Source organism: Bombus pyrosoma, linkage group LG4, assembly GCF_014825855.1.
Source record: "Bombus pyrosoma isolate SC7728 linkage group LG4, ASM1482585v1, whole genome shotgun sequence".
Lineage (NCBI taxonomy): Eukaryota > Metazoa > Arthropoda > Insecta > Hymenoptera > Apidae > Bombus > Bombus pyrosoma.
In genome coordinates, this window is record NC_057773.1 from 14,401,665 (window position 1) to 14,420,461 (window position 18,797).

The 18,797-nt window shown below is 32.1% G+C and overlaps 5 protein-coding genes across 19 annotated transcripts; 2 read left to right on the top strand and 3 right to left on the bottom strand.

Moving 5' to 3' along the window:
- Window positions 1-137: 137 nt before the first annotated feature.
- LOC122566827 (transmembrane protein 181) lies at window positions 138-4,027 on the bottom strand. Of its 4 annotated transcripts, none has more exons than XM_043724633.1 (13): window positions 3,553-4,027; window positions 2,994-3,144; window positions 2,819-2,922; window positions 2,578-2,727; window positions 2,403-2,505; window positions 2,161-2,314; window positions 1,987-2,067; window positions 1,803-1,902; window positions 1,604-1,731; window positions 1,371-1,520; window positions 1,187-1,289; window positions 865-1,095; window positions 138-795 (listed from the first exon to the last, which is right to left on the bottom strand). In XM_043724633.1, exons 2-13 carry the CDS (start codon window positions 3,140-3,142, stop codon window positions 668-670), a joined length of 1,581 nt encoding a protein of 526 aa, XP_043580568.1. In that variant the 5' UTR covers window positions 3,143-3,144; window positions 3,553-4,027; the 3' UTR covers window positions 138-667. The 4 variants fall into 4 exon arrangements, with proteins under 4 accessions (XP_043580568.1, XP_043580566.1, XP_043580567.1 ...); XM_043724631.1 differs by having other exon boundaries at window positions 2,994-3,155; XM_043724632.1 differs by lacking the exon at window positions 3,553-4,027 and having other exon boundaries at window positions 2,994-3,519.
- A 157-nt stretch (window positions 4,028-4,184) lies between these two features.
- Window positions 4,185-7,127, bottom strand: LOC122566826 (pre-mRNA-processing factor 17). 3 transcript variants are annotated; one of them, XM_043724629.1, is made up of 8 exons: window positions 7,004-7,127; window positions 6,466-6,711; window positions 6,087-6,303; window positions 5,665-5,991; window positions 5,369-5,583; window positions 5,023-5,286; window positions 4,581-4,936; window positions 4,185-4,505 (listed from the first exon to the last, which is right to left on the bottom strand). In XM_043724629.1, the coding sequence occupies exons 2-8, from the start codon at window positions 6,655-6,657 to the stop codon at window positions 4,328-4,330; spliced, it is 1,749 nt and encodes a 582-aa protein (XP_043580564.1). In that variant the 5' UTR covers window positions 6,658-6,711; window positions 7,004-7,127; the 3' UTR covers window positions 4,185-4,327. The 3 variants fall into 3 exon arrangements, with proteins under 3 accessions (XP_043580564.1, XP_043580563.1, XP_043580565.1); XM_043724628.1 differs by having other exon boundaries at window positions 6,975-7,116; XM_043724630.1 differs by having other exon boundaries at window positions 6,466-6,524; window positions 6,975-7,064.
- Window positions 6,655-8,713, top strand: LOC122566831 (BRISC and BRCA1-A complex member 1-like). Of its 2 annotated transcripts, XM_043724646.1 has the most exons (3): window positions 6,655-6,803; window positions 6,935-7,778; window positions 8,051-8,713. In XM_043724646.1, the coding sequence occupies exons 2-3, from the start codon at window positions 7,020-7,022 to the stop codon at window positions 8,051-8,053; spliced, it is 762 nt and encodes a 253-aa protein (XP_043580581.1). In that variant the 5' UTR covers window positions 6,655-6,803; window positions 6,935-7,019; the 3' UTR covers window positions 8,054-8,713. The 2 variants fall into 2 exon arrangements, with proteins under 2 accessions (XP_043580581.1, XP_043580580.1); XM_043724645.1 differs by lacking the exon at window positions 8,051-8,713 and having other exon boundaries at window positions 6,935-7,940.
- A 154-nt stretch (window positions 8,714-8,867) lies between these two features.
- On the bottom strand, window positions 8,868-15,292 carry LOC122566824 (laccase-1-like). Of its 2 annotated transcripts, XM_043724613.1 has the most exons (11): window positions 13,891-15,292; window positions 13,236-13,314; window positions 12,160-12,449; window positions 11,449-11,659; window positions 11,084-11,361; window positions 10,872-10,995; window positions 10,564-10,784; window positions 10,258-10,444; window positions 9,925-10,137; window positions 9,623-9,841; window positions 8,868-9,530 (listed from the first exon to the last, which is right to left on the bottom strand). In XM_043724613.1, the coding sequence occupies exons 2-11, from the start codon at window positions 13,300-13,302 to the stop codon at window positions 9,157-9,159; spliced, it is 2,184 nt and encodes a 727-aa protein (XP_043580548.1). In that variant the 5' UTR covers window positions 13,303-13,314; window positions 13,891-15,292; the 3' UTR covers window positions 8,868-9,156. The 2 variants fall into 2 exon arrangements, with proteins under 2 accessions (XP_043580548.1, XP_043580547.1); XM_043724612.1 differs by lacking the exon at window positions 13,891-15,292 and having other exon boundaries at window positions 13,236-13,365.
- Window positions 15,293-15,954: 662 nt separating this feature from the next.
- On the top strand, window positions 15,955-18,796 carry LOC122566829 (SAC3 domain-containing protein 1). Of its 8 annotated transcripts, none has more exons than XM_043724640.1 (9): window positions 15,975-16,289; window positions 16,395-16,573; window positions 16,679-16,842; window positions 17,279-17,470; window positions 17,555-17,716; window positions 17,802-18,050; window positions 18,162-18,302; window positions 18,370-18,559; window positions 18,635-18,796. In XM_043724640.1, the coding sequence occupies exons 3-9, from the start codon at window positions 16,784-16,786 to the stop codon at window positions 18,707-18,709; spliced, it is 1,068 nt and encodes a 355-aa protein (XP_043580575.1). In that variant the 5' UTR covers window positions 15,975-16,289; window positions 16,395-16,573; window positions 16,679-16,783; the 3' UTR covers window positions 18,710-18,796. The 8 variants fall into 8 exon arrangements, with proteins under 8 accessions (XP_043580579.1, XP_043580575.1, XP_043580578.1 ...); XM_043724643.1 differs by having other exon boundaries at window positions 16,395-16,552; XM_043724639.1 differs by having other exon boundaries at window positions 15,976-16,289; window positions 16,395-16,475; window positions 16,552-16,842.
- The last annotated feature ends 1 nt before the right edge of the window (window position 18,797 follows it).

Here is an 18,797-nt window from a genome sequence, read left to right on the forward strand (position 1 = left end):
CTTTTATATGTTTTATATCAATCGGGAAACATATTTATACAGATAATTTTGATACTTGACAAAAATATAACAAAATAATAAAACAGTTATTCTCTTTTCGACTTATAGTTTAGGATTATAATTGTTAATACACAAAATGTTCTCAATTTATGTTATTCAAGAGTAATTACATACATTATACATTAGTATTAGCGAGCAATAGTGAATACAATAAAACCTTTGTTCTCGCATACGACCAACATTACGAAGACGAAATATACTTGATCGTTTTTTCACGCTTGTTTTCACATGTCACTCGATGCACTTACATCTCTATTATATTTATCGTCAGACATTCTAACACAATACAGTTAGGGTATCTTATTGATATATTAGTCGATCAAAAATAAGAAAAACATACATAATATCACACGTCAAGGAACAAGTAACTTGTAACTAAAATTTTATGCATTGAGTGAAAGTATAATACATCTTGTATGTACACAAATACGTGCAAATAACGAATTACATGTTATTAAGTTTCGCTTAGGATAAATTATTCGTTTCCATGTATTTTATTTTACAACATATTTACGATTGATATTTTTGACATTATGTCGTTACCGCATCCTTTGCTTTAAAAATGCTTCTTCCTCGTTCACAGTAATAAATTTAATTCGATTAATTATTAATTATTATTATTCACAATTCGTGACGTTAAAGGTCGTCGACTTTCTTCATCTGATCCATATATGACTTCTTCGTCGGAATCGTTGATCATAGAAAACGTGGGGTTGTCCTTAGTTATAGAAGAATCTAATGTCGATTGAATTAATAATACAATGATCTGCAGAAGGAATATTTTATTCTTTTAAAGATACTCACGTTGACCATATACTTGTTGATACGCCGGTGCATATACATAAGCCATCGTATATAGATAAAAATTTAGAAGACCGTATAAAGCCATAAATTGCGCGGATGAACGATAATAGGTGGTGAGACGAGAGGCAAAGCTGTCTTCGAAAATACCAGCTCCAAATTGTCGTGCTGTCACACAACCACAAACCAACGAAACCACAGCGGCAAGCAGTGTTAAGAAACGTAAACGAAGATCTGAGAAACAACATAGAAATGAAGGAAAACAGAAACAGAATAGAAGAAGGAGAAACAAAGGAGAAAGATAATATATCATTTGAAATCATACCAAAATACGGCATGGATCTTAATTCGCTGTACGCTCTCAATATTAAAAGAAGAAGATATGCTATGTAAAACCCTCCTACTGTGAAGAAGAACACCTTGAAACCCTATAATCATATAGATCCTTAAGTATCAACTAAAAATGTTGCATGCCAAAGATTTAACTATCAATTATCTTGATAACTTACAAAATAATTTGATGTATCTAGAACATAATTATAAGTGGGATCTTCTAATTCTGTACAGCGCAACCATGTTGCTAAAATAAACGCGGAACACCATAGTAAACCCACTACCAAAACTTTTGGTAAATAAAATGTAATAAGACGCCTTTCATTCTATCAAAATGTAAGATTCATAAGTACAAACAATACCATGATTTAAATTCTGCTAGGTCATATCAATTAAAGAAATGTCATACTTGTCTTAAACCATGGTAAACACATAACCAAAACATAAGGACTGCACAAAGGAACGTCGTCTGTAAAATTGCATCTATCATACCAGGTACCCAAGAGTTCACTAAAAACGTCATTGGAAATAATGGATCTATAAAGAAAGTGAAATAAATTAGTTACTTGAAAATGTGTAAAAACATAAGTTAATTTTTAACATCTTACTATTATACAAAATTAACAAAGGAAGGAGTATAGAAATCCATTTCTGTTCTATTGACCAATCGTGTAATTGGTACTTTCGTAGAGAATGTCCAAACCAGCACTAAAAATTGATAACATTCATATATGGCATAATGTTTCCTTTCAAGTAATATGCGAATATATATTACACAAAATTGTTCTTTACCATAACTCCAAATGCAATTAACAAAAAGATAAATCGAAACCAAATCTCGAACTCCGTAAACGCTGGATTGTAATTCTTGAACTATGAACAGGTAAGAACATTATCAAATGCGATTATTTCGATTCTGAAAAATCTTATAATATAGTCATTTTATTTCATATAGTGCTTACTGACGTAGAATGTGAGATCGCGTATGTTATAACGTTGGTGGAAGCTCTCGAGCCCATGAAAATGAACAGTAATAATGTAATAACTGTAATCGAGAAATCCTAGATGAGCAACTACAAGTTCTTCGCACGTTTGTCTTTCACATTTTAAGTGTCTGGTTCTATAAAGAGAAAACATATAATAGTAAATATTTAACATTGTATAATCTTGTCAAACAGTGAACTGTGCTATACAGGTTCTAGACGTACCTATTATGGCCAGCTTCCGAGGACAAAACAGGTATGAGTTTATGATCAATTGTGATACCATCTATGGAGATGCTTATTTGAAAACTTTTGTCATATCTTTCATCTGTAAAATTCAAAGCATATAATCTCAATTTTATTATTTCTTAAAAATTTTTTCATTTTGTAGTTGTATTACCATCATTATTAGATGTTAATAACTTTGCGATGACCCATAGCTGTTGACTGTACGTAGATAATAGTGGAGTCTTCATCATAAAAGGACCAGTAGCAACTTCACTGCCATTTACATGAGCTCTTTGTTCGCTCATGGAGGTGATAGGAGGGCCTATATTAATAACAAATCATCATCATAAAAGGAATAACAATGACAAAAGGAAACATATTTTTATAAATTATAGCTTCTACTTCTTACTTACCTGCAAGTCCAATAAATACAGCCAATCCAAAACATGCAAAAAAAGCAGCAAATACCATAACAAATTCTCTCTTATGCATAGAATATAGTCGCATTTGAACTGATCTAGAAAATAAAACCATTATTAGTAAACAATATGTGCGTACATAATAATTGATGGAAACAGAGATAAGTACCTTTCACATCGATCATGATGATAGGCAGGTGCAATGTATTTATTAAATTCACTAAAGAGATCACTGAACTGTGAAAGTACATTTCTAACTCGAAAATTCCATCCTGCAGAAGGGAGATGATACGAGTATCCTAAGCCAGGACCGTCCATTTCTATATTAAACCTATCATGTTACGTATATTTTTAAAGACACATTGTCACCTTCCTTAATGATATTTATGCGATTATATATAGAAGGGCACAATGTAATACTCGTTGTAATGTAATGTAATTTCGCGTTGTTTAATGGTACTCTTGATGAGGCGAATAAATAGATTTCCTTGGATCGATTCGATTATTCCAATCTTTATATCTTTTTTAATAAAACGGAGAAAACAATCTCACATCTCATATGACATAGACACAGACACGAAAGCCACGTGTTCAACGAAGATGTTGAAAACATATACATATGTACAACATACTTGAACAATTTAATAAATTTATTCGTATAACTGGAGTTCGTATTGGAAAAAGATATACCTAAATACTTATATATATAAGTAAAAAGTTACTGTTACCTTCCTATTTAGTAAAGACTCTTGATAGATATTTATACAGTTTCAAGATATTTGCATGAATCGGTTTATCATGTTAGATTCCAATAATTTTGAAGGGAGCATATATGTATGTGTATAGTGTTAAGCGTTCGTAAATCTAACAATTAGATTCAAAGGATCTAATTTGATGAGGACAGTAAACAAATTCGTAACGACGTATGAAACAAAAACGGCGGACATCATGATGCGTATTATTGATTTTTACGACCGCCATGAAATAATAGAATTAGTAATTTATTATTTAAAAAGTATTTAAAAAATATTTGTGATGTAGCTTATTTAAGATTTAGCATTTACTTTAAACGGGACTGTAATATTTTCATTTCAACTACTTGTAAAAAAATTAAATAATCGTCAATGAAGTGTATTACCCTTATATATACACTTGCATGTATCGCTTGCGTCTAATCAGAAACGTAATCAGAAATTTAACGTAAAAAAAATGTAATAAAAATTGTTAACTAACTATCACAGTAACATCTTTTTCTTAAGTATTTAATACGGTGATTTATTATTTAAAAAAGTAATATATTTACGTACATTTTATATCGTATCAACGAGTCGTCGCTCAAAAATTGAAAATTTCTACGTTTTTATAATTATGTATTTTTATTAATGGTACGCAATTGAAAATATATGTACAGAGTAAATCTATTTATACACGTTATATAAAATACAAATACAAGAATAAACAGAAAGCACAATAAATTTTGTAAAAACACGATCTACAATTCTTTTAATCCCAATATTTTATTTTTGCATCCCAACCAGCTGTGGCTAATCTCGAAGGTTCATGAGGATGCCATAATACGTCGATACAAACACCATCATGTGCTTTCCATTTTTTATACAATTTTGTCGTTTTCCAATCCCAAATATAACATTTTCCATCCGCATCTCCCGATACAAGGTAACTTAAAATTAGAATAAGGGAATTAAATTGTGCTATGCCAAAAGAATTTTACAGGAATTAATAACAATTTTATTACCTCATGTCAGGAGAAAAGTCCAAACCGCACGCATAGCCAGCGACCATGTGACCCGTAAATGTTTTCTTACGATTCATTTTAAATCTGTTTAATGCAGAAAATATAACAATTTTATTATCCATGCTCTGACACGCCAGCCACTTTTGATTAGGAGAGGGTGTAACTGCTGGCATAGAATGCATCGAAGGATCAGCTATGTATTTCATATCGACCGGTATATCCCATTCCCATACTCTCAGACTTTTATCGTCCGAAGTCGTTACAAATCTTCGATTTTCATCTACGAATGTTATCGTGTTTACAGCTCCCAAATGTCTGTCATATTCTTGTGTTATCTCACCGGAACGTATATCCCACTGTAAAAGGCACACATAATTTATTATCTGTGAAACTGACATTTATAAAATCTCTCAAACATCAGAATATAATGTTTATAACTTACACAGATAATCTTTTTGTCACTGGTCCCCGCTACGAACAAATGTTGCTTATCTGGATCAGGATTAAATTTCACACAGTATGGAATTTTTCTGCTCGTAAATCGACTTACGCAAGCACCAGTTTCTGTATCCCACAATTTTACATAACGATCATATCCAGCAGACAAAAATCTTTTCCCATCATTATCAAAGCTTATGTCTCTTACAGCTTGACGATGACCATAATAAGTTCGGATACATCTTCTGTCTTTATAAACTTCCCATAACTATAATTAATACCATATAAACAACATTACAACTTGACATTTGTTTTTCATATTACTTTTCACAGAGAGTTCGAATACATACCTTCACCCTACAATCCATACTACTAGAAAGTAACAAATGCGCAGTATGTGGGAACCATCTGATCTGTGAAATACCTTTGGTATGTCCCTCCCAAGTATGAATTTGTGCTTTTGGTAAGAAACATCTGTCAGGTGGTGACTCTGACCTCAAATTTACCCCAACATCCTGTGGCGCGTGTAAAAATGATCTGCCCTGATAATCCACACTATCTTTAACTAAAAAGAGTTTAATCATAATTACAAAATTTCTCTTGTTATTCAAATAATTTACATATTTAAAAGTTATCACGATAGTACTATGTAATACTGTTTTTTCTTCAAGTGGTTTTTCCTCTGTTGGTTTTCCCCTTCTGTTTCTTTTCGCTAATATTTCTTCTAATTCTGCAGCTTCTTCCTCAGTTGGTTTGATAATTCGTTTTTCATCCACATATCCACCCCATGGACCCAAAAATCCTTCAATATCTGCAGGATCATCATTTCTGTGACGTTTTCTTTTATCAGAAGCCCTTAATGTTGTACTTTCAAATACAGTTTTACCACCAGATTCTTCAGCTGCATCTTTTGCACCAATAATTGTTTTACCCTCGTCTGCACTACCATCTACAGTCGGATCTAGTGCATATCCTATAAAATACATTTGCAAAAACCTATAATCGTATTGCAATGCATGGTTCCTTCTAAGATTCCTATCGTTACACTATTATTATTATAATACATACCGTAACTGGCAAATGTTCTTCTTTGATTTTCAAACTGAAATTCACTTATATGAGCTTTCTCTACATATCCAGAAAGCATATTTTTTACAGCACGTTGCTGTTGCGTTTTAAATGGATTTTCTGGACCAACATCCGGTGCAAACAGTTCTTCATATTTAGGGTTGTGCATTATTTCTTTCACAGTTGAATCTACATGATTCATACATAACTCAGTTCCCTGTAGTAGAACGATTATAACAAGTATTAATTACTGTACTATTTAAGAGAATAATTTCAAAATTGTTTGTAATTTTAAATAATCCTGGTTGAATCAATGCAACATAAAACTAATTTTTAACCTATGTGAATTAATGAAAAAAATTTATCAACGAATATTCACCGTTGGTATCACTTCTGGTGCAGAACAAATTTGCATATTTGTAGACGCAGTCAAATTTCCTGCAGAAATAGAATTAACGACAGAAACGTTGGTAGAGTCAACAATACAGTTAACCTCATTCTTTTTAATTTCACTCTCATTTTCAGATTCACTGTTATCATCACTACTACCATAATCTTTCAAAGCAAGCATATTGTATCGAGAAACTTTCGTGTTGTGCTATATGCTTAAAGTCAATCAGAAGCACTGTGAAACAAAACAATTGTTTACGAGGAAAAGACCAATTGTATTTTATTCGCTTTCATATTCTCGTTTGCATGCAATAATGTCAGACATATGTAAGTTAACTGGCCGACCAGGTTTATGTATCACACGAAAATCATCATACATATCATACATATCATATCATACATACAAATACATATACACATATTATATTAGTAATTTATACGAATTACTGTTGTAATAGGAAAACAATGCATAGAAAACGACCTACGAATGATATTAACCTGTTAACAAAATTCTCGGAGATGCTAACCTACATCCAGTAGAAAATGAGTAACACTGGTAGCGCTTCGTGTTTTATTCCGGATCTCAAGTCATCATACTCCGATGAAGATAACACGTTGGTGCGAAATTTGTCAGGAATGAATTTACCTGAGAAAATTCTATTCGTAATCGATACGACAAGGGAGAGAAATTGTACTCCTTTTAAACTTTCTACAGGAGCTAGCTATATGCCTCTGTTTATGATAAAACGAACTATTGAAAATTTTATTTACATTAAATCTATCATTCAACATAGTCATGAATATGCATTAATGATTTTGAATTCTCACAGCTCTCAATGGATATGCGATTTTACCAATAACACCAACAGCATTGTTAATCACTTGAATCTTATTAATGATGATCTTCTAGAAGAAGATAAAAAATCATACGATTTTGGACAAATGTTTGATGAAATACAACAAAACTTACCTCTACCAACAAAAGAACATGACACAGCTGTTCCAACATTTGTTGTTAGAGTAATTTTAGTGTATTCACGCTCCAACAGTGTACCAAAATTTCATATTGATAAAAGACCTTTAGATACTCTTACAAGAAATCCATATTTTTTTATAGATGTATTGTACGTACATGAACCACCTTGCTCAGAAAATTTATGCGAAGAAGTTTATTCTGAAATAGCAAAATTGGATACAACAAATTTTTCATACATATTAGAGGTAGGAAGGAACGCAGCAAAATTGCATGACAGTATGGCTAAACTACTGGCACATCCCCTACAAAGGCCACCTCAAAAAGATGTATGTTATGCAATTTGTCCATCTCCTGGTTCTCAAGAAACATGTAATAATATTTAACTGTATAACTTTTGTTTTCTGAAAATTGTTAAAAGGAACATTAATGTAAGTTTAAAAAATATAATCATTGACAATACATGCAATAAATAAAGCTTTGAAGCTTAAGAAACCTCTTGTACTCCTGATATTATTACATGCTATATATACGCGATCAATATAAGCTTTTCGTTCATCGTTTTTCTGTTGATCACGTCATAAATTCTTTTTCCTTGCAGTGATAAAATTAAAAAATGATGTTAAAGTAGCTTACATGTGAATTTACACACATACATTTGTAATACGTCGACTATGTTTACACACAAACAATTTTCAACAGATTGTCACGCACGAAATATTACGTCAAGGGATGAATAAAATAACATTTTTTGATTTATCATAAATTTTATATCAAACTTTATAATCATTTACAAAACAATGTAACATAACATGAGAATATTCATCAACCATTCGCTCGCACGTATTATTAAATGTAAAAACAAGAAGTAAGTTAGCTACATACTTACTACAAGTAATGTTTCTCTGCAATTAACAGTATTTAATCTTTAATAGATATGCTTATAATATTTATATCACAGCGTAGAAATACTCAATAAATAAAACTACTTACAATTGAAAGTAGATTGGAACACAAATGGACGTTTCTCCTGTTTAACATTTCCTTTTTGTTACGGTACTAAGTAATAAAATACGTATAACGTATTCAACTTCATTTAATATCGCAGGTTGCATTTAATAATACAGGTTGTCCTTTTTAACTGGAACCAGTGTGATATCATATAAAGAACTGAAGATATATATATGAATGTTGTTACAAATCTTTGGTTTGATTTGAAAGAGGATTGATTATGTGTCATATAAATAAATAGCTTTTCTGTAAGTGAAGTAATTCTTTTAAATGAAAAGCTATATTTATGTATGTGATAATATTTACTAAAACGAATGAGACGATATACAATTATCGACAATGAACGTGAAATATCTTTAAAAAGAGATACATACGATTCATGGGGAATAGTTATCTATATCAGATAATGCATTTTAATGTATGTACTTTGTAATATATTATCTCGATACAAGATTATTCTTGTAAGGACAGTTCTTTAATGTCTTCAGCTTTTTATACGATATTCTACCGTTTTCTGTTAAAACATATACCCTGCATATCAAATATTACTTGGTAACACGATTGTTTGGTGATTTCAAATAGCCAAGTGAAGTTAACGTCTCACATGAGAGAATGTTACATATCACTTGTGTATCACTTATTTAACTGTAATGGGAAGATTAATACACTATATATATTTGCAAACGACCTCCGTTTTTACACAATCTTATAGACTATAGCGATAAAAGAAGAACAAGAAATCATGAAATACGGAATAACTGAGTTGCTAGCCGAAGATGAGATATATAACGTTTTTAGAATTTGCGGTAACACCTTTATGTATTGCTGTATACTATTTTCAGTCATTTTACCCAGTGTCGTGTTTGAATTTTCTATTACGGAATTTTCCGCAGTGTTTAATAAAACGTTGGCGACATTTGATTTAAGTCGTATATCTTCAGGTTGCCAATTACCGCACAAAGGAAAATTATTTGGTACTGGTAACATATCTTTGTGTTCACCAACTTTAAAAATCAAGGACATACCGACTTCCGCGTGAAACTCAATGTGACAGTGAAACAACCAATAGCCTAAAATTGATAAAAATGACCATAATATAAAATTTGTAAAGATATCGAACGAACGTATAGTATACCGTGCTCTGATTATCTGTCAGGAATACCTGGATTGTCCGCATGAAATCGTACAATGGTATAACCACCATCCGGCACCGTTACAGTGTCTTTTAACGGAGCACGATCAAGATTTCGTTGTATCGCTCCCTTTTTATCTAATGCTTTTATTTGGTCAACGGTGACGTTTTTGCCGATTCTCTGCATTGCAATCACACGAAACTGATAGCCATGAAGGTGGAATGGATGATTTGCGTCATAAGCAAAACCTAAAAAATAAATAATGAAAAATCAAGCAATTTCAATCGTGTGATTTTTATGGATAGATAATATAAAATAATAATTTCCAAACCTTCATCCACTAAAACTAATTCCACCACACTACCAAGATCTACTCGGAGCACGTGAGTGCAAGCACAATAATCTTGCACACAATGTTTAACAGTACTCGCATTACAAAATTGATCTGAATCAATGAAATCTCTTTGAGATAACAAAGGCATGGATGGTAATTTCATTGAGATATGGTTTAATTGAGGAGTGAGCACTCGCTTTGTATCCTTTACTAGAAATTGCATCAAGCAGACAAGAAATTTATCAAATGTTACTTACATATATGTCTTATGTTATACATAAACATATATTGTATATTTATTATATCTTTGGCCAATATGGGCGGTATTACCTTGATTAAATCCATAAAGGTTGCTCCTATGAAAATGAGGATTATCTTTCTTGTAAAAGTCATAAGATACATAAAATTGATAATCAGGAGGTGCAGTATTAGATTTGTCATTTTTGTCCATAGCTTTTAACAGTGGTATACTGATACTTTTATCAGTTTCTGTACCCTCGTTTAAAGCGTTTATTCGCTAAAAGAGAAAGACATTTGTTATATGCACATTTTATCGTATTTCACACGTATATATATTCGTATAAATGTAGGTATATGATAAATTGAAAAATTCGAGCAGGGTGCGCATAAACACACCTGACTCGTAGAATTGTTGGATTCGCGTTCGTACGCAACCACACCCTTTGGATCTTTCTTGGCCGCACCTTCGTATCGTAATATGGCAACCTGATGGGCTTTGGTAAATCTTTCGTCACAATCCATTAATCCACGAAGTCGTATCCAATAGTTGTCCACGTTTTGATGAGTTTCAATGACAAAGTCGAATCTTTCGCCAGCGTAGCTTATCAAAGACCCCGCTAGAATTATAAATTCTGCGTTAAGAAATCCCTTTCCTTATCATTTTCCCTCTCCCTCTTTTTGCTTTCTGTTATACTTGTATGTACCTTCGACGGGTTCGATATCACGTCCATCTGAACTAATTACACGTATAGTATGATTGTCGATTGATAATTCGATCGGGCAATTAAGAAATTCGGCGTTGATAAGCCTAAATCTGTATCTAGCATTCTGTAAGTGTAAATGTAATATTAAAAGAGACGTGATAACTGCAAATCTTCAGCAGGAATTATTTGTTTATCTGCCTGTTTAAGGTTACCTGTTTAACGGTAAATGTTGCAATTGGCATTGTAGCAGATATATTCTTTCCGTGTCGATTAACTACGAAACGACCCAAACCATTAACCAATATATTAGGTGGTTTATTATCTCCTCCTGCATGATGATGACTTAAAAATTTATCAATTCCTAACTCGTGAGTCCAATCTGAGATCAGGATAGTATGTTCGTCGATATCGTACAAGATTTTATGCCAATTCACCTTCGGTGGTGTACGTACGATTAATGCACCGTATACTCCGTCACCTCGTTGGAAGCCTAAAAATTCGGATTTTCGTTAAAAACGGTTGACCGATTTGACAAACAAACGAGAAATTAAACGTTTAATTGATAATGCTCTCGCACCTAAATGAGAATGCCAAAAATGCGTGCCTGCTTCTGTGGCAATGTAATCATAACGAAAAGTTGAACCTGGCAGAATCGGACATTGGGATACGTAGGGTACACCATCCATGTACGGCGTTTTAACATGATGTTGACCATGCCAATGCATTGCCGTACTCTCGGAATGCAATAAATTTATTACATCGACTATTATCCTGTCACCTTGGCACACCTACGACCGAATAGATAATTTACTCATTGATAAATAAATAGATTCTAATTTAGCTATGTCTACTACGTATGTAACCATGTATGTATATGAATATCAGTTAGAGTTAGGGTATTACGGAGTATGAATTTTGTTCGAATATGCCAATATCCGCAACTAAATATGAGTTTAGATCATTTCCATCAGGGAATGGTTACAAGACCATATCGTCATACGTTATATATGTATATTACATACCATGTCGTTGAACATTGTAAAGACAAAGAAGATAAGTATATATAGACCAATACATATACTTTTCTGATAATTAATAACAATAAATAACAAACTAAACCAGTTATTAGAACACGTATACACGGTTGTCATCGGGAGAGAAAAAGAAAAGGAAGACTAAAGTCATTAAAAAATCAATTTTGATTTTTAATTTTTTACACCTTCTAGTATCAGTTTCAATCAACAGATTTATAACACGCGTTATTCGCTTGTATATCGTACGTACATACCTCGATAGGCGGCCCAGGCATTTGTCGGTTTATTACTAAAATCGATCTTTGAATTCCGTCTGCCGGAATACAATGTTCACGAAAGCAATCCGTGACATTGAATGGGCAATCGTAGCACGCTTTGCTCATTGTATAATAAGCTTCCAATCGAAAGACGTAACGACATTCCATCGGTGGAGCTCCGTCTTTGCAATTTCGCCGACAAGGATGTTTCGTCCAGTCTAATTCATCCGCTATCTCCGGGTCAATGTCTCCGAATTCAAAATCATTACGCAACGTTACAATAGTTTCTAAAGAAATAAAGGATTGTCCAATAATGAAAATTATACTAGTATTTCCAAGTAGAAAGGTACTCATGGTTCGTTAATCGATATACGTATAAAAAATGTTTTTAAAAAATTGAAAAAAGAAATTAATAATTTCTTAAAAAAAGAAAAAAACTACAGAAAAACTCGTTTTTTATAACCTTTTTTTCTAGACCAGTAATGAAAATTTAAACAACACGTTTTGAAGATTTTTAGCAGTTATATACATGGTGAAAATTTCATTGAAATTGATTAACGCTGTTATGAGGTACAAACAATAAAAGAAATCGTGAAAATGGTCGTTTTTCATGACTTCCGTCTTAATATCGAAAGATTCTTACATCTTTCGATGCCTATCGCTTATTTCCGTATCAACTGATTTCGATAAAATTTTCAACATGTACATGCATAAATCTTCAAACCATGTTGCTTAAATTTTTATTATTAGGCCAGATAAAAAAGTTATAAAAAATAAACTTNAAAAAAAAAAAAAAAAAAAAAAAAAAAAAAAAAAAAAAAAAAAAAAAAAAAAAAAAAAAAAAAAAAAAAAAAAAAAAAAAAAAAAAAAAAAAAAAAAAAAAAAAAAAAAAAAAAAAAAAAAAAAAACCAAATAGTATGGTTGAAATCTTGAAAAAGTTATTCTATTTTAAAGCATATACTGTATATGCTGTAGAAAATTAGAACTCCTCTGTCTTTGTGTGGAAATCAACGCGAATAACTGATGCCAAGTAATTGACTTCTTTTATGATGTATGTATTCGTTTTCACTTACCCGAAAGAAAGCAACGAAGCAGTAAAAAAAGCTCTATCAAAAATAATGTCACTTTTCGATGCGTCATCTTCGGCACGATCTGCAAATTTACAGAGTTGCCCGATATCACGGGCATACGAAATGAATATTCGCACGATTTACAATTGTCCGATAGTGTTACACTTTACCGGCAAAAGAAATTGTACAAACATCATGAACAGACAGTGAATTCAATATTGAGATTGACAACGAGCAAATAGAGGGAAGAACAAATGTGATACATTTCACTTTATCTAATCTAGGTACCATAAAACACATAACGCATCGTAAATGAGAGTTTTAAATTTCGACAAACCAGATAGTTAACGAGTAATGATTTTGTATTACCCATATTACGTGCGTGAAGTGGATACCGGTTTTAGATGTTTATTAGCAAAGTAACAACAGTTTGATCGGACAAATGACAATCTGTATTGTTAATTGTTAATGTCTTGTTAATTTTTGATAATCTGCATAATAAATCATATACGTTAAAATCTCAAAATCAATTTATGTGTGTGAAATGTAAACACACACATATACCGCATTATATAAGGTTATTGTCGATACATTCCGAACGTTTTTTATACATTTCGATATACATATGTACTTCTTATATGAAAAAGCATAAACTTACGTCAAACAGTATTTCCTTCAAGTTGCTGATCAAATGTGATTATCCGACAATTCGTCTTTACGATTGTCCGAGAATAGCCGTCAACAAATCTTTTCCTTTTAATGTTTCGTTGCAACAATATGCGGACATAATATTATGTGTCGTTTATCGCATAGAAAAAGGAAGAAAGAAAGAGAAATAGAAAGAAAAAGAAAGCAAAGCATATGTTTAATGATCTAACAGATCTAATAGTTTTACGATAACGTCGGTCTCCTATTCGCGTCTGCTCGTCTCAATACGTATGCGGCTGTGTAAAATCAACGGTGTTTTAAGAAAGACTGGATGAATGCAGCGATGCTCGTTTCTCTACACAAGGATTTCCTGGAGGTCACGCGTACCCCACGATTTACCAACGGTCCTCTTACTTTACCCGATTAACGTGTGTCTACAGCACGATGTAGACAACGTCAATGGTTTCGTGTTATTTCCTCTTGTAATTGTCCTTCCCCTGTGAGGAAACATCGCGGGAATTTCCATCGATATTCATGAAAGAAATATTCTGGCGTATCGATGATACATTATCGAGTAAATTTCCCTTTTTGATATACCTACAGTGCTATACCTACAATGCTGCTGTAAATCAAGTTTAAATACGAATGGATGAACAGAATATTCGCGAAACAGATAATTCTTAATGATATTTGCTGTGAAATTATAATTAGATTACGTAATCGCATTGTTTTATCTTATTAAAATGATAACGAAGCCCATTTATCTGACACTCCAAAAATGATCTTGTTCGTCAGATGAAATAAAGTCAGATTGCCCCAGAAAGAACTATGTACTAAACTGCATTTTTCTATGTATGTAAATAAAGTAGAGAATAAATACTTTGAAGAATTCGCTTACTTGTTTGCTACTTACGAAAAATCGAATACAGCTAGTAATATATATATATATATATGTAATTAGTAACGGAATTATTATTTGAATTTTTATGAGAAAACTAAACGACAAAGATTCTCTGCGAAGCGAATGCGTTTCAAAGTGATTTTTTTTTTAAATCTGCGAGTTTCTCAATAAATATGAATGAAAAAAAAAACAAAAAACAAAATTTAAAAATTTGACAAATTTTTAGATGGAAAATGATTCGCGCTTATCATAAAATCGCCCTTGATACATAAGACAACACGATAAAAGATTTCATTTTACAGTCAGAATAAGTATCACTTTTCTGTACCTATGCGTACATAATTGCTCATATCACACTACTTCGCACAACAATTTAAGATAACGAGTGACTTTTTACATGAAAGACTACAACGTATAACCTGAAGTATCAATCGTTGAACGATTTAATCATCATTCGTTTTTAACACACCTACATAGCGAAACTTTAGAGTAGAGTATGAATTTTTTCAAAGAATCTGGAGATCGAACGCGGACATGCGTCACGGTTTTCCCATCAAAATTACACGTGACATACATATACATATGCATAAATGTATAAAATCGTTTATCCCTTCTCAACCTTTATCGCATATAAATAGAAATAGCAATGATTTAGTAACGGCGACGATGACAATCGACTTAAATGACAATGATAGTTATAATTTTTATGAAAAATTTCTTACGTAATGTCCAATTCCAAGTATAGATACATATAAATAGATATATAATACAACTAAAGATACAATCGATATGCATATGGAACGGCAACATTAATAATCGTATAAAGGAAATATTAATGGATATTTCTGTGATTAGATCGACGCAAGATGATTTTTCCTATGAACGTTTAAACGTTTTGTTTGGACTAAAGCAGGAATTGAAATTGAAACGCGACGACAATATCAGGTACTCATAATCAAAATGTAAAACATTTGAGCATTTTTATTACGCAATTATTACATTTCTCGAAAAATGAGCTCGAAAGAAGGTCGAACATTACAAACATGTAATGAATAAAGTATATACATATGTATATAATGATTTCGTTGGAAGCATCGTAAAGGCTTTCGAAAGGAATTTGTTGCCTCAACCAGGAAATGAGACCAAGTGACTACAAAATTATGTTGAGGATCAAACGCGATTTTGACATGCTCGTTTTCTTTTGTCGTTCCACGCGAAAATTTCAAGAAAATTCGACGATATCGAATACATGCATTTACCGCGTAATGTCGTCGTTGATTATCACCGGCATAGATCAGTTCAGTCAATCTAGACTGTAGATTCTGGATTATTGTCATTGTCTTAAGATAGAGTGATATAGTATAATTAATTTTGTTTTAGTTTTATTAATATTTACAATGAAGACAAAGAAAAAGAAGAAAGAGAAGAGAAAGTTTACGCAAGAACGTTAACCTTCGTGTAATAACGGTGATGTCGATAAAGTGTGACTACGCAATAGCAGGTGTATCGTGCGTAATCCACAAGGACGTTTTCCTCGATCATTCTTAATACGTTCTCATTTTAGATTCCATCATTTAAGATGCGCATATGTTTACGAGACTTTCTTATTTCAGAATAAGGAAATAAATCTATAAAAGAACAACCATCATGCGATTATTTCAATTCTACTTGTAATTTGTACTATAAGAAAAATTGTATTACATATATAGCTGTTTGACAACCGATGCATACATAAATATATGTGTATACTATGTAGGATCTTATTTCTAGAGTATGTCAACCAACGTCTACGGTAACGCAATTCGTTTTTACGAATTTTACGATTCTCATACGCTACAGGCGTATTAATCGCGTTGTATTACATGCCACTCGTCAGAAAATACTGTAAATGTTTTAGCGGAATTGATCAAGGGATAACTGACATAACCTTTTTACGTACATACATACATATGCGAAGCGCGATAGTCAAGATAAGCATTCATTTCAAGGGATTTTCTTTAAAATGACCGAATTTATACAAGGAACGTGTTTGTTAATGTGTCCAGACAAAGAACGTTGGATGTAAGTTATACGTGTGCCAATTATATTCTATCATGTATTCGATCATACACGAATGCGAAATTAAAACAAATCTTGACGAAAATTTTCTTGTAAATTGTTGTTTATAATTTATACATCAATATCTTTTTGTGGTAGTTTAACGATGACTATCTATCTCTCTTGCATTTCTATTGTTGATAAAAATTTTTGCATTAAATAAATGTAAATTATATTTGAATGAACAATTTTTGATACGACATAATTTTTCATTCTATCACAAATAAAGGTTATCATTTCATTTCATCTCATTTCATTTTGAATGGTTGAAAGAAAAGATTTAATTAATTATAAAGAATCGTACACAAGTATTTTATTTTCATCGTATACAAATGTGAATACAAATTTAAATTATGCTAAGAATGAATCTTTAATAATTCGTAACACAACATACTTATAGCAGAGAAAAGGAGGGTTTACTACACAAGTTTGAGATCAATGAAACTACAAAGGGAGCAAGATTGCCGAAGGCAGATCCAACAAAAACGATAAAATGCTTTAGCCGTCCAGCAGCAGGATTAGACATGACAGATATGAAACAATTACGTCCAGCACCAGTCTTATTATCAACGATTCGATATTTGTTTACCAAGTACTTACTCACATGATTGAAATCAAGTTAAATAAATTTATGGACATCAATGCACATATACATACGTATGTAAATTCATTTCAGGATAGCTACGCGAAACGATGTTGATTGGATAATAGTATACGATTTTATCTTTGATCGTATCAGATCTGTCAGGCAAGACGCTGCGATTCAAAGGATTGATGTCCCAACGAACATTCGGTTGTTGGAATCCATAGTTCGATTTTTGGTTTATTCTGAGCAGAGGTACGATATATCGTGTTTTTTAATGTAGATTTGGAGACTGTACAGTGTTAACAGTAGTAGAATGGATGCGGAGAAACAATTGCAGATTATGCGAGCGAAGTATCTCCGAATTTAATGCAAAAATCAATGAGCAACACCTCGCCGAATGTATAATGCGTTTGTTAAACTTATACGACGAGTTTGAAGATAAAAAAAATTCTCTGGAACTTGATAGCGATATGAAAAAATTAATGTTAAACGATGATCGTCCACAAATGGAAGCATTATACATTCTTTTACACATGGGTAATACGGAAGCGTTGATAAGAGCATTACAACTTCCTCTCGATTTACGGTACGAACAAAACAAAATAAATGATATATGCTAGCAATTCATATGTTCGAATACAAATATATATTTCATGCCTGAATAATGATTCTCGTCGTTATTTATCATTTTTCGTAGAAAATCTCCAAATGTACAATTATCCATAAAAATATCATTCGCTTGGTATTTAAAAAATTATGTGCGCGTCTGTTCTTTAATTCCACGACTTCCTCCATTACTTATTTGCGCAGCCATGACGGGCATACAAAAATTAAGAAGGTATGCATATACGTCCAAATTTCGACAGGCGAAATTTCCATTAACATGCGATTGTAAAATGTTACAGGATGGCATTGAAAATCATGAGTTCAGGATACAACAATAAAGTTTTCACGTTTCCAGGACTTAAATTGCAACAACTTTTACTATATAAAGATATAGATAAAATTCGAGCAGATTGTGAGCTGTTGGGTCTTATATTCGTCAATCAAAATATTTTATTTCAAAAAGCGAATTTCAAAGATGAAGTCCAACTGGTAAGCAAAAGAAATTTATGAGGTATTATAATCTCTAGTAAGAAGGGAAAAAGCCATCATCATTTGTTATTTCAGACACATCCAGAGATGTATTACACAGATCAATCCTTACACAGTATTTTACCAAGTGTTTTACTTGAATCTATGTAATGCATGTATAAAAGGTATAATGCTAACTTATATTGTTATATCCTCATCGCTTCATTTTATCAGGGATTAATAAATGTATCAAACTAAT